This window comes from Vulpes vulpes, chromosome 2 (genome assembly GCF_048418805.1).
Source record: "Vulpes vulpes isolate BD-2025 chromosome 2, VulVul3, whole genome shotgun sequence".
NCBI lineage: Eukaryota > Metazoa > Chordata > Mammalia > Carnivora > Canidae > Vulpes > Vulpes vulpes.
In genome coordinates, this window is record NC_132781.1 from 88,578,720 (window position 1) to 88,593,252 (window position 14,533).

Consider the following 14,533-nt stretch of genomic DNA (forward strand, 5'->3'; position numbering starts at 1 on the left):
CTACGTTTGCTTATGCGAACAGTTCCCAAAAAGAATGCCTTAGAACATTTAGCTCTGCAGGTTATGAAAAAGTATTATCTAAAAAAGAGAGAGAGTAGGGGAACATTTAGTGAAAAAGTTCTAAATATCCTGGGTTAAAAGGTTTTCTTTGTGGCAGAACTTCTCAGAAGCCTGAATATGCTAGTGCACCTTCAGGACGTGGACAGTGCAGATCCATCAGGCAGCATTTTCTAAGAGTATCTGACCACGAAAAACTCTTTTTCCACAAGGTGTATGTCCTAAAAGTAGTGTTCTGAAAACAACTCGAGAAATGTTGTCTTATGCTATTTCTTACACATTTTAAAGTTCTCTTATAGGCTCTGCTAAGAACCTGAGTCTCAACTCAAACATGACATGCTAGAAGGCCTTCCCCACTAAACTATTCATTTTGGAAATATTTATTTAGACAGGCCCCGAAAATACAAAGGTGGGCAAATTATAGCCCTTGCCCTGAAGGAATTCATTCATTAATTGGTCCTTGGACAACCTGTAACAGAAGTAACTAACGTGCTTGTTTGGGGTGGTGTGGGGGAGCAGATTCCCAGGCTCAACCCCAAATCTACTGAATCAAACTTTCTGGGGCATCTAATTTTTTTTTATATCCAAGAGATTTTGATGTATATTAAAATTTAGGAAAGACTTAGCTTACTGGCAAATTCTATCAAGTGGACCCATAAGGACCACATGTAAAGTAACTTCTTAAATTGTGTGAAGGACGTTATGCATAAAATCCTTTGGGAACCATAGTAAATAACGATTACATCTGCCTGAGGATGGGCCATATAAACATACTGAACAATGAGAAGAATTTCACCAGGTAGAAGAGGAAAGGAGAACTGTGAGAGGAGGGAAAGTACAAAGTATAGTTGGAAAACAGAATAGTTGATTGTAGTAGAGAATCTAGGTGCTTAGGGGAGCCTATTAGATTGAGTAGGGGCAAAGCAGAACTGACTGAAGGAGGGCTAGAATGGATGGAACCAAAGAAAGAATAGTTTTTAAAGCTCTAGGGAAAGGGTGCCTGGGTGGCTCGGCCTGTTGGGCACCTGACTCTGGTTTCAGCTCTGGTCATGATCTCTGGGTCCTGAAATGGATCCGCACATCAGGCTCTCTACTGAGCGTGGAGTCTGCTTTCCTTCTCCCTCTGTCCTTCCCCTCACTTGTGCACTCTCTCTCTTTCTAAAATGAATAAATGTTTAAAAAATTAAAAATAAACAAAGCTGGGGGGGGGGGAAATCCACCCCACTCAGATGCCTCCTTTACTCTAGGTCCTTTAGTGTGTATTTTGTCAAACTATACTGTATAACATTTCAACTAGTTGACATCCACATAGAATTTAGTCAACAACTGAACAATAAGCCAAAGTTACCTGTTCATAGGCAAAATAAATGGCCTAAAGCCCATATACTAAAACTTCTAAAACAAAGAGAATCTCTCTTGGTCCATACTTAAATGCATTCATTTTTTCTTCAAATACAATACTCATTTATCTCACTTCTAAATATATTAGATATAAGAAGTGACAGCTGACAGTGGCAGGGATGGAGGAAGAACAATACAGAATCTAACAAGCAGATCAAGAATTCCAAGTCTGTGGCAATTTAGGTCCATACAGGGTAAAGTCAGCCATTCTTTTCAAGTAAAGACTTGACTTGAAAGGTGACTTTCAAGAAATTGAAAAATGTATGAGTTAAAATTCAATAATGATATTTTTAATAACTACCCTGGGTCATCAATTCAAGGTTAATTATACTAAGTATATTTTAAGGAAAAAGGGATACACATAATAGAATCCTGAAAGACTTTCATCAAAACAAACTCTAATGCTTAAAAAGGTCACCCTAAATGAGGATTCACCTTTTGAGGTATAATAAAAGGCTTCATAAGTTATTAAACATTTCAAAATATTTCACTCATGAAAGTGTTTTAACACACATTATGTCAGGCAATCGCCTCAATTGCTCCTGTTTTTTCTGGATACTTCCCACAGTCCAACCCTTTGTCCTTTTCTTTTTTTCAATCCACATACTCCAGCTTCTTCAATCCTACACGCAGATGATTCCCAACTCTGTACTTGTGCACACTCCCCTCCTATGAAGCATCTCAATCTGCAGTTTTCAGATACCTGCCTGTTCCCTTCTATTCCTTCCTTTAATCAAGAGCATCACTACTCACTCAAGCACCAAAGCAACAAGCTACAAGCAACATCCTACATGCGAGTCAGTACCACATGAGTGACAAAAATCCACAGAGCTAAGTAGCAGACAAATTCAGGATGCCATTAGGCCCTGAGCCTCCTAGTAAAGAAAGGCAGAAATGGAAGGTCAGAGGCCATTCCCATTCATCCTCCCAGCCACATGTGGCATTATCTAGTAGTGTGGGATAGGTCCCAACACTAGACCAAGCTGCCAACTTGCTACTCCTCACGACTGCTGCCATCCATTCTAAAGACTACAAGTCAAATTTGGCCTCCCTGTAAACCATGACTAATCCATGATGACCCTTCACCTATGCCAGAAACACATCCATTAACACCTCATATTCCTGTTTCCCCAGTCACTGTCAGAGATGAAGGCTCCGCCCTCACCTCATTGTCCCTCTTATAACTAGTGCCTCCTTTCCCCTCATAATTCAGTTGCTTATTTCTACTCCTATTCTCCTCCCAAGCCCTTGCAATGTGCTATGTGTAACTCCCATCACAACCTCCCCCTCGTCCCCCACCACCACCTGCCCTCTCAATAGGCAGCAGCTTATCTTCCTATACCTAATCAGAATCAGAATGTCGACCTGGTATCCTCTTTGATCCCCACTACTATTTCTCACCTGTTCCTCCTCTATGTCTTTGTAAAAACCCCTGTTCCGTTGAGCCCAAAGTTATCAGGTATACCATCCTATATTCATTCATGTGATAATCATTTTTTAAAAGATTTCATTTATTCATGAGAGACACAGAGAGAGGCAGAGACACAGGCAGAGGGAAAAGCAGGCTCCCCACAAGAGCCCAAGGCAGGACTGGATCCTAGAACCCCAGGATTATGCCCTGAGGCTCTGAGGCCCTGCGCCAAAGGCAGATGCTCAACTGCTGAGCCACCCAGGTATCTCTGATAATCATTTTCTACTCATATTCAGGATGTAAACTCAAGACTTTGGCACTTGACTTAGAAGCTTTCCTTTCCAGGGCACCTGAGTGGCTCAGTCAGTTAAGCAGCTGACTCTTGATTTCAGATCACATCAGGATCTCAGGATAGTGAGAGTGAGCCCTGCACTGGCCCACCCTCAGCAGGGAGTCTGCTTGAGATTCTCTCCCTTCCTCTCCCCTGCCCATCCATCCCCCTGCTCATGCATGTGTGCTCTCTCTCAAATAAATAAATAAATCTTTAAAAAAAAAAAAAAAAAAGCTTTCCTCTCCATTATTCTGTTATGTTCAACACTCAAAGAAAGGACCCCTGCCCAGCACTGATATCACAGTCCACGGCTTTCTCTACTCCACTTTAGCCATCTGCTTAGCTGGTCATATACTGGACCTAGTCTGTGTCCAAAACTGCTCCACCTCTGAAATATTTAATTCTGAAATGCCACTCTTGACTACAACATCTTATCCCCCCAACTTATTACCCACCCTCAATTATTCCCATCACACCACACTGACATCTCCACACCACTTTCTCTATCAGCTTCCACTTTCTTCATATCCCATCCTATTCAGCTTGGAATCCATGGTTTCTCATTTTAATTATGGTTTCCCAATATTCTAAATTCTGTCGTCCCTTCTCTTTCCGTTGTATCTACATAGTAAATATCAATATCAGATAAGCCTATTCTATCTCCTCTATGCCTTCACCAAGGCTGATGAACAATACTGAATAAAATTAAAAAACAGTATTATTCAGACTACTGAATTCATGGTTTTCAACCTCAAATGGTCAGCAATCTTACCATTTCAAATCTCTTCAACCTCAAACACACACACAAATCCACTGAACTAGAAGTCCTTTTCTGGCTATTGTCCTGAACTTCTCTTCTTCCTCGCCCTGCTAAACTACATTACTGAATTTCCAACAGTATCTCCATTTCTTTACCTCCCCCACCTATTCCTGGACAACCCTAAACTGGTTTCTGCTTCACTCAACTTCTCTAGCAAATGTAACCAATCTCTGTCACTAAATCTAACATTATTTTAAGTCCTATCTGGCTTGATCCCTCAATAGTATTAAAAACTGTTGACATCTTCATTCTTGATGTCATCATATTGCATTCTCTGCTTTCACCTGATTCTCTGACAACTCCTCCACAAGCCCCTTTGCTAATCCTTTTCTTACTCTATGTCAATCCTCACATTGCATGTCTTCCAGGCTCTGTTTAGCCTTCTCACCTCACTCTCAAACCTCCCTTTGTGTACTGTCATCCATTTCTCTAGTTTTGAACACCAGCTTCAGGCTTATCACCCTCAAATCTAGATCTCTAGGACTGCCTGGGTAGCTCAGTGGTTGAGCATCTGCCTTTGACTCAGGGTGTGATCTCGGAGTCTGGGATCCAGTCCCACATCAGGCTTCTGCAGACAGCTTGCTTCTCCCTCTACCTATCTCTCTGCCTCTCTCTCTCTCTCATGAATAAATAAATAAAATCTTAAAAAAAAACTAGATCTCTAGCCCAGAGGTCTCTCTTGAATTCCAAAATCATATATTCAAATGTCCATCTAACATCTCCAAATAGGTGCCCTTTGGTACCTCAAAATCAACGGGTCCAGAACTAATCTCCTCTTTTTCTTTCACAAATATATTCCTGCTCTGAGTTTCTCAGGAAATGGGGCTTCACTATCCATCAAGTGATAACCTGGGTATCATCTCTGAGACCTTCTCCCTTTCATTTCCTACAATGTCATTACCAAGTATGATGACTCTACCTGTTAAAGAACAAGTTAGTCCCCTTGTCAATCACTGCTCAATCTCTCTATTCCAATCTATATCAACAGTTCTCTTTTGCAAGCATACATTTCTGCTTAAAACACTTCTCTGCTTAAAACTCTTCAGTAGCTTCCTATTAACTATAGGATAAAATTCAAACTACTTACAATAATCATAACCACAACAATCATCTGTTGATTACCATGTGGTAAAAGCCTACTGGTTTTAATCCTTTACAACTTTATAAGATCAGGATAGTTCTTCTTTTAGAGATAATGAAAAGGAGGCATAACGAGGTTATGAACCTCATCTTGCCACCAATCTGATCTGATCTGATCTGAGTGGCATAGGCAGGTTCTGAACTGTTCTTTTTCCAGAGTCCGTATTCTCAATTACCAAACCAAACTGCCATTCAATCTCTTTCACAATGTGAACCCATTTTACTTTTATGTCCCCATTTCCAGTCACTCCATTCTTCTCTAATTCTGCATTCTGGCCTCCATTTTAGGCATTTCTTTGAAATACACATCCTACTCTCCCAGTTCTAATCTTTTATATCTGTTCTTCTCTCATCCTGAACTGCCCGTCACCCCTTCTGTGTCCAACAGGCAAATTCCTACCAGTTTTTATAAGGTCTGGCTGAAGGACACCATCTTTCAAAAGCCTATTCTAATAGCCTTGGGCAGAATTAGTTACTCTGTTCTGAGGTCCCAAAGCATTTTATGCAGTACTTCCATTATAGCACTTGTCTAGCATATAATACATTCATTCACAAAGCACTAACACTAGTGTAAGCAACTCATGTCTTCCTAATGCATAGTACAGAATCTACCATAATTGTTAAATAATCCAACTAATCAACTACTTGGGAAGACTATGCCACTGTCAGATGTCACTAAAATGATAAAAAGAAAATAAAGTTTAGAGAGATTAAATGACTTTCTACAGGGCACATAATAGATAGCATGAAGACTGTGAACAAGAGGTCTTGTGATTATGACTCTAGGTTCCTTCCACAGCCCGTGTCCTGAGTTTTCCAGTTTAGACAACATTTTATAATACAGATGTGCTCTTGATCATGCTGCAATTGTTGTTACATTCTTCATCCAGATAGGCTTTGTCTTTCACACTAGGATGTAGAGACTCTAATTTGTATTCTCCTAGACTGCCTAGTATAGTGCCCAGTATATATCATTCACTAAAAGTTGGATACTAAAATAAATTTATTTGAGGGGTGCCTGGCTGGCTCAGTGGGTAGAGCATGCAATTCCTGATTTCAGGTTTGTGATACAGCCCCACACTGGATGCAAAGATGACTTAAAAAAAAAGAAATAAATGTATTTGAAGGCAAAAATCATCTACAGAAAACTAAAGCCAGTGCTATCAATTTAAAATATATATCCTATTATTTTCAAGCCTGTTTATTCTACTACTGATCAAAATCCAACTGCTCTCTGATATAGTCTCCTAAACCCACTAAAAACTAACGCCAGGGCAGGATTCAGGGAAAAAGATTCAACTAAGAATTAAATGTTCAACATGGGTCAAGCAACATAGTAGGCATTTTCAAACAGTATCTCAGCAGGAGATAGAGGACCCAGAACTCAGTGTAGATGAAATATATATAACACTAACACCTGTAAGTTAGCCTCAGCTAGTCCAGACAGAATTCATTTATAAAGTGTAAGAGAAAAATCTATTATAATTCTTCATTGTTCACTATATACTTCATAGTCAAAACCAAAAAAATGTATCCAAGAATATTTCCCCCAAATCTCACTTTCTATATCAAACGTTAAACACAGTTGTACTAAAGTTAATAATCTATAAATTAATTGAGCAATATATTAATCTTAAACAATAATCCTTATTAGAGAGACCAATTAGTAATCATAAGTTATAAAATATTTAAAAACAAAGACCTAAGATGAAACAATAAGAAACTAAAACAAAAAGCCCATTAAGTACTATAAACTAACAGCAAGCAAAATACTGGCAAACATTAACCTCCACAATCTAAAAAACAGATAAAGATTGCTAAAATGGGGATGCCTGGGTGGCTCAGTGGTTGAGCATCTGCCTTTGGCTTAGGGCGTGATCTCCAGGACAGGAAATGGAGTCCCACATCGGGCTCTCCGGGGGAGCCTGTTTCTCCTTCTGCCTATGTCTCTGCCCTCTCTGTGTCTCTCATGAATAAATGAATAAAATCTTAAAAGAAATACTTAAAAAAAAGATTGCTAAAATAGGCATATTTAAAATGGTTGATAGTAGTAGCAATATTCTTTTCTTATGAAGGTTAAATATTCTGAAATCTTTATATTCTTTAGCAAATCATTTTCTTCTTTGATAGAAAAATAAATGTTACCCCCAAAATGTCTTTAATATATTAGGATTCAGTTTAATAAAATGTTAAGGTATATGTTTTAAAATAATAGGATCAGGGATCCCTGGGTGGCGCAGCGGTTTGGCGCCTGCCTTTGGCCCAGGGCGCGATCCTGGAGACCCATGATCGAATCCCACATCGGGCTCCCGGTGCATGGAGCCTGCTTCTCCCTCTGCCTGTGTCTCTGCCTCTCTCTCTCTCTCTCTCTCTCTGTGACTATCGTAAAAAAAAAAAAAAGATTTAAAATAATAGGATCAATCTATTAGCATAATTTTCAAAGACTTCTAGGTTGAACTACTTTTAGAGGGGTAGAACTGTATTTGCTTACTCTGTTATTTTCTAGAACTTTAATAGAACATCTACATTATAGTGCAATAATTCCCCAAAATAGTGAAGTACAACAATATAGTACTGTCTGTACAGCACAGCACAATAGGTAGACAACATATTACGTATCTTCAAGAAATGAACACAAAGGAATATATTCATAAAAGTTACATTTACAATTATAGAAATACTAAGGCAATTAATGATCAAACTTATTTAGGAATCCCTATGTGTCAAGAACATATAAAAATAGAAGAAAAATGGGAAGTGGAAAAACATTTTTAAGGAATGCTATCACTGGTATCTAGGAAAGTGTTCTTAAAAGACCAGAGAAAAAGAAAAAGGGAAATACAGAGCAAATCTATCTAAATGAAAAATAAGACAAAGGCAGTTTCTTAGTTATAATTAAGGTGTTCTAACTACCAAATTTCTAAAATCTTAGCTGTCTCCCATTTGCAAAGACAAACTACACTGCAAAGCAATGATATTTGCCCTTGTAAAATTTTAAAAATAGAATTCAGCTATAAAAGGAAAAAGTATTATTAATTGTTTCTATTCTTTATTTGTAAAAAGAATGTCAGAGAAATTTATTTTCTTTTTAAAGCTAGATCCATGGGACGGCTGGGTGGCTCAGCAGTTGAGCATCTGCCTTTGTCTCAGGGCATGATCCTGGAGTCCCAGGATCAAGTCCCACATTGGGCTCCCTGCATGGAGCCTGCTTCTCTCTCTGCCTATATCTCTGCCTCTCTCTCTCCGTGTCTCTCATGAATAAATAAAAAAAGCTAGATCCAACTGATAAACCAGAATGTCTCTGAAAGCAGTTGAAAGAAAACTTGAAAAATTCTATCTGGATTTTTGTAAAAAATTGGTAGGGACTCTGTTCTGTTTTATGTTAGGTACAAGTACAGCTTAAAGGGTAGGAAGGAAGAAAACTAAAATTCTGCTCACACCCTTATGTATGGTCTCCTTTCTAAATGAAAAGGCCAGTATGTGACACCAGCTGAGTGTCAATGTCCACTCCCCTCCCCCTCGCCACTGCCTAACAGGGTACAGGTAGACAATGAACACTTTAACTGAATGGCTGCACACTTTGGGTACATTTTATCATACTTTATTAGCATTATATACATACACACACACATATATACATTCATGGATGCATGTCTACATGTATACATCATTCAATTATCCATTATTTTAACTTTTAACTCTCTAAGCAGAACTTTCAAAAGAACAGAAAAATATATATCCACCTACCTTAGATTTGTCTTAATATATTTTTTCCTGCTACATTTGCTCATTATTAAGACATCTGTAATCAATGCTTTGTTCCTTCACCGTTTTCTTCTTTATTTATCCTGCAGTAAAATTATAATTGAATTGGGAGATCACAAATTTGATTTAAAAAAATAAAATCTTTAAAAAAAAAGAAAATCTCTCAAAACTACACCAGAAGAATACCCCCCAGAATATCCTAATTTCTGTAAAACTGAAAAAACAAACTAGAAAGCTGAAAACTGTATTTTTTCAATCTTACTTCTTTGCAATTTTCTTATCTTCTGGGGAAAAAAATTCAAAAAATGTAAATCATGTGCTATATATCAGGTTATTTCCTACTGAATATAGAGCAGAGCTATCTGAATAATATACACTACATACAGCTCATGGTATCAGCTCTATATTAAAATAATAATCACTTAATAAACTGAGTGGATTTATCATTTTCTTCTTTTTATCATTTTCTTAAATTTCATTCCACTGCAACAAACTTGTCAACCATTTTTTATTTACCTTACCTTCAAAACTGGCTTTGGTCAAAGAATTTTAACTCCAAACAAAATATTAATACTTATTTAAAAATCTTCTCCAATTCTCCTGTAGTCCACACTCTAGCAACTAAACCCCATTTTTTTTACTAATATCTAAATATACATTTGACACTCTGAATGAAGTAAAACTGGCAAAGAGAAAGACAAAGGAACTAAGAGTCCTTAATTTACTGTAGAAGTGGAAAGAACGAATATGCACAGCCCTGAGTATCTTCTAGGCATCTTGGCCAGCAATGGTGGTGCTTAGCCACAGACATGCTGTTTTCAGGGCTCTTTCCTAAGTGGCCCCCTCTAAAATAGTATCATACCATCCTAGTCATTGTAAAACTGAGCCAGGAGGTTTGCCCATGGGCACAAGGACAATGGTTATAGCTATCAACTGTCCCCCATCTTCCAGCAGATGGACAAGAGAAGGTAGGACATTTGAACCAGGTTACCTACAACATAAACAAAAAGCAAGGATGGTGCCATTCCTTTGGATTAAACTTATTCTGTTATATTCCACTGGTGTTTTACATTGGGAATCTTATCTTCCATAAAAATTGTATAGCCTACAAGGCAGAGACCATTTATTTATTAAACAGTGATTGGCACCCATGATATGTCAGGCCTTTCTTTGTGCTAGGCACAGAGGCAGATAAATGTCCCCATTCTTCAGGAGATTACAATTTCATGAGGGAGACAGACATTTAAACAAAAAACATTCATAATATTATTTGAATAATAATGATTATGGCACCACATAAAAAGAGGCATAAATGCTCATTTCTATATTTCTCTTGGAATTTTCTTTAATTTTTGAATGAGTAATACATTCTTATGGTCCAGGATTCAAAAAGTAGCAAAAGGTATTCACTAAAGTCCAGGAACAGCCAGAGGCAATCAGCATTGAAGAAAGTAGCAGCTTCCAGCCACCATAGCCACAAGATGTCAAAAGAGAAAATGACTAGTCTCACACCAGAATAATGACCATCAGATAAAACTGATTCTGATTCAGGCTCATCAAAGAATGATTTCATCCCAACTATTCTCTAAGTCATCACAGGTTGATTGCTTGCTTGCCAAATCTATCTTCCTTATTTCCCTACAGCATTTCCTACTCCCCAAATTTTTTCCTGCTTAAACTCTTTGGAACACTGTGTTCATGCTTTTCTTCCAAATTATCCAGTCCTTCATCCTCAGTCTTCTCTGCTTGCTCCTGAAAGACTGGTATTTCCAGGTTTCTCACCCCCAAAATCTACCTCCTACACAGGCTCCCTAGCTCATCCTCATTTGGTCAGTCTCAGATCTCTTCTACAGCCTGGACTTCTCACTCTTGAGCTCCAGCCCATATGCATCTGCCTATTAGATATCTCTTAGTGATTTGCTCACAGATCCTCAAGCCCCAAATGTTCAAATATAACCTCAATGCCCTCACTTTGCATTTCTCCTCTTGCTGTACTCTCATCTCAGTGAGTGACATCAACACTGACTCAGCCACTCCATCTGGGAGTCCTCCTCTCCCTTCATTACTCAATTCCTGAGGAGGCAACGTGGTCTAGTGATAGCAATAATGTGTGGCATAAAAAACACTGGCACTGGCAGCTGATCTGGCATTACTGAGTTCATCACTTATTGGCTATATGATCCTGACAACTGTAAATTTTTCCAAGCATTCTTTCCTGTCAAATGAAGATTGTTTTGTGAGGAGAAAATGTAACAATAAACACAAAATGTCCAACTCTTTCGAATATAAGCAAGGACTACTACTTTACTCAGCCTTAATAATTGCATCTCCCATTTCTTGACTTCATTTTCCCCATCATCACTGCCACTGCTTTAGTTCTGAAATGATTGACATGATTAAAGCAATAACTGCCTCCCTATAAAGAAATTCGTCTCTCCCTGTAATACCTTCACCTCACTCAAACCTCTCAACCCCTCTTAACTCCACTAGATAACAACACTATTCAAAATGCAAACCCAGGAGCACCTGGATGGCTCAGAGGTTGAGCTTCTACCTTCAGGTCAGGTCGTGATCTGAGGGTCCTGAGACAGAGTCCTGCATTGGGATTCCCACAGGGAGCCTACTTCCCCCTCTCTCTCTTTCTGTCTCTCATGAATAAATAAATAAAATCTTTTTTAAAAAAAATGCAAATCCAAAGATGCTATTTATTTCCTTACTCAAAATCTTCCAATAGACCCCTTGCCTTAATAAATAACCATAGTTGAGCATTATAACTTGAGACACCTGGTAGAGGCTTAATAAAACTTATAGAAACATGCAAATTAAGGTACATCATCCTTTCCATTATATTAATTTTCCAGGTTCAAAATTACCGTATTGATTTGAAAAGCAGGAGATCCCATATTACTAAAGTATGAACTGTGAATATTTTGAAAACTTCAGCTGCTTTTTATACTATTGATCTCACCCCAAATCTGGTTTTAATGTCCTAGAACATACTACTCTTTGATAAACAAGGATTGACTTAGGATCTCACACTCTAAGCACCTGGATGGCTCAGTGGTTGAGCATCTACCTTTGGCTCAGGGCATGATCCCAGGGTCCTAGGATAGAGTCCTGCATTGGACTCCCCACGGAGAGCCTGCTTCTCCCTCTGCCTACGTCTCTGCCTCCCTCTCTGTGTCTCTCATGATTTAAAAAAATCTTTTTTTTTAAGATTTATTTATTCATGAGAGACACAGAGAGAGAGAGAAGCAGAGACACAGGCAGAGGGAGAAGCAGGCTCCACGCAGGGAGCCTGATGTGGGACTCGATCCCGGGCCTCCAGGATCATGCCCTGGTCTGAAGGCAGGCGCTAAATCGCTGAGCCACCCAGGGATCCTGACTAAATAAAATCTTAAAAAAAAAAAAAAAAAAAGGATCCCCTACTCCCACATACACAAACACCTGAATGGTTAAGAGCTCAAATGTCCTAATATTAAATGTCAAATGTCAAATGGTTAAATGTCAAATGTTCTCATACTGAGCTTATTATAATATATATTCTATTTAGCCTAAAACATACCCCTTGAATTCATCATATCTCATGATACAGTCTGAGGTTATAATTTTTAAGCTGCTCTCCTTATGCCTAAAATCACAAAGTATACTGATGTAATGTTCTGTACACTACAAGTTTTCTTTTTTTTTTTTTTTTACAAGTTTTCTATAAATCTATTTTTTTAAGTCCTATCTGCTAAGGAAACTTTCTCTTTTAGAGTGGAAAGGTGTATCTTAGATTAGTTTATTAGAGGCAAATAAGAGCTTACACTACAAGAGAAAAATGAGTTCAAAATTCTTTTGCCTATATGTGAATTTCTGTGCTATATCTGGAGAAAAGCCATTTATCATACTGGTAAAAATTTCCTATCATATGTTAGGTTTGATTACCAAAATAGTATCTGGTATTCACCTTACTCTTCGTCTATGTGTTGCCCCAATCACCCTCTGGCACACAGATTCAATTAATTTCATTGCTACCAAATATCCCTTGATATAGAGCTCTATTACAGGTATTTAAAATATGCTGATTAAAGAAAAATATCATTATATTTACACTTACAAAATGTGAACACCTACCATGCTGTGGTTAATTACATTACTACCACAATTTAACCTTCTGGAAGAATCAGGTATTATTGTAAGAAAATTTCTTGGGCAACTTTACTAGGACATAAAAGCTTATGGAAACAACTTCCTCCTCATTTTTCTATAAAACCCACAGAATAACTAATGCCTACAAGACCATTCTCTAGTGTTTCCAAGCACTTCTGTTGCTAACAGCTATAGTGGATGATTAGCAAGAATTAATCATATTTATCACAAACTTGATTATGCCAACTATGCTTACTGTTGTAATTTTGGAATTCTGTTAACTAGCATGTAAAATCATTAAATAGATTTAAAAGATTAAAAAAGAGAGTTACTTCTAGGAAAATTAAGTTGAATGCTTTGGAAAGACAATAACAGCAGACTGCTTTTTAAAAACGGCTTTTGAACTAGATATTAGTTGGAAAAAACTATAAAATGTTGGAGAAATATGACAAATATGTAGAGTCCTTTATAAAGACAATAAAGACAAAACAATCTAAGTTCTTCCTCTGCTTTTAAGAACCCAAAAATGGAAACTGTAAATTATGCGTTGAGATCATTTTTGTAGGAAGGGGAGAAAAAACAAAAAAAACACAAAAATACCCCACACTGCAATTAGTACAGTAAAAACAAAAAGAAAAGAACATAGAATAAAAGGCAATACACCCCTCTTGGAAGCAGGAAGAGGAAGAGACCACAGAAAAATGTATCCGTTTCTCTGGTTCCAGGATGAAGCAAAGTTGTAGTTCTTTGGGAAAGTAGGAGATCTTCATAGGTTAATCCTGATTTAAACAGCAATAGCAAGTAAAGCTTGAAAGATAAGGGAAGAAGAATATGAAGTGCATATAAAGCTGTTCTTTTCAATCACATCAATCAAAAAGTAGAGAGAAGACAGGGCTGGCTAGAAAAGAGAAGTATTTTCAAAGAGCCAAATACCTGAAGTTGGTAGGGATGAGCCTATGCTTATCATGTATCTTAGGCGAAGGAGATGAGAGTACAAGGAGAAACGAAGTGGGATAGCAGTGACAGGAAATTATACATTTAAATTATACAAAACAAAAACAAAAACAAAAACAAAATAAATTATATAAAACATTTAAAGTTTTGTAATCATTGTGAAACAAAGTTAGAATAACATTTTTAAAAAAAATTTTTAAAGATGATAGATATGTTGAATAACAAATCATAGTGCTTATTTATTTTTTTTTTTTAGATTTATTTATTCATGAGAGACAAAGAGAAAGAGAGGCAGAGACACAGGCAGAGGGAGAAGCAGGCTCCACGCAGGGAGCTCCATGTGAGACTCGATCCCGGAACTCCAGGATTGCACCCTGGGCCAAAGGCAAACATTCAACTGCTGAGCCACCCAGGCGTCCCAGAATAACTTTCAAATAACATTCTTCACACTTCTATGTAAAAATAGAAGTAGCCAGGAGTAGTACTTATAAAAAATTGAAACGTGTAAATAATGTCTTTA

At 37.7% G+C, this 14,533-nt stretch overlaps 1 protein-coding gene across 15 annotated transcripts in view; it reads right to left on the reverse strand.

Moving 5' to 3' along the window:
- The window catches only part of CREM (cAMP responsive element modulator), a 71,476-nt gene that overhangs the window by 51,688 nt on the left and 5,255 nt on the right, over positions 1-14,533 (reverse strand). For 12 of the 15 annotated variants that reach the window (XM_072749190.1, XM_072749188.1, XM_072749182.1 and 9 more), the window contains exon 2: positions 8,908-9,008. The exons of 2 other annotated variants lie outside the window; for them this stretch is intronic. In XM_072749190.1, the coding sequence (XP_072605291.1) occupies positions 8,908-8,951 (44 nt within the window). In that variant the 5' untranslated portion in view covers positions 8,952-9,008. Of the gene's footprint in view, positions 1-8,907; positions 9,069-14,533 lie in introns of those variants that run through there. One more of the 15 variants, XM_026000814.2, reaches the window with a different exon arrangement.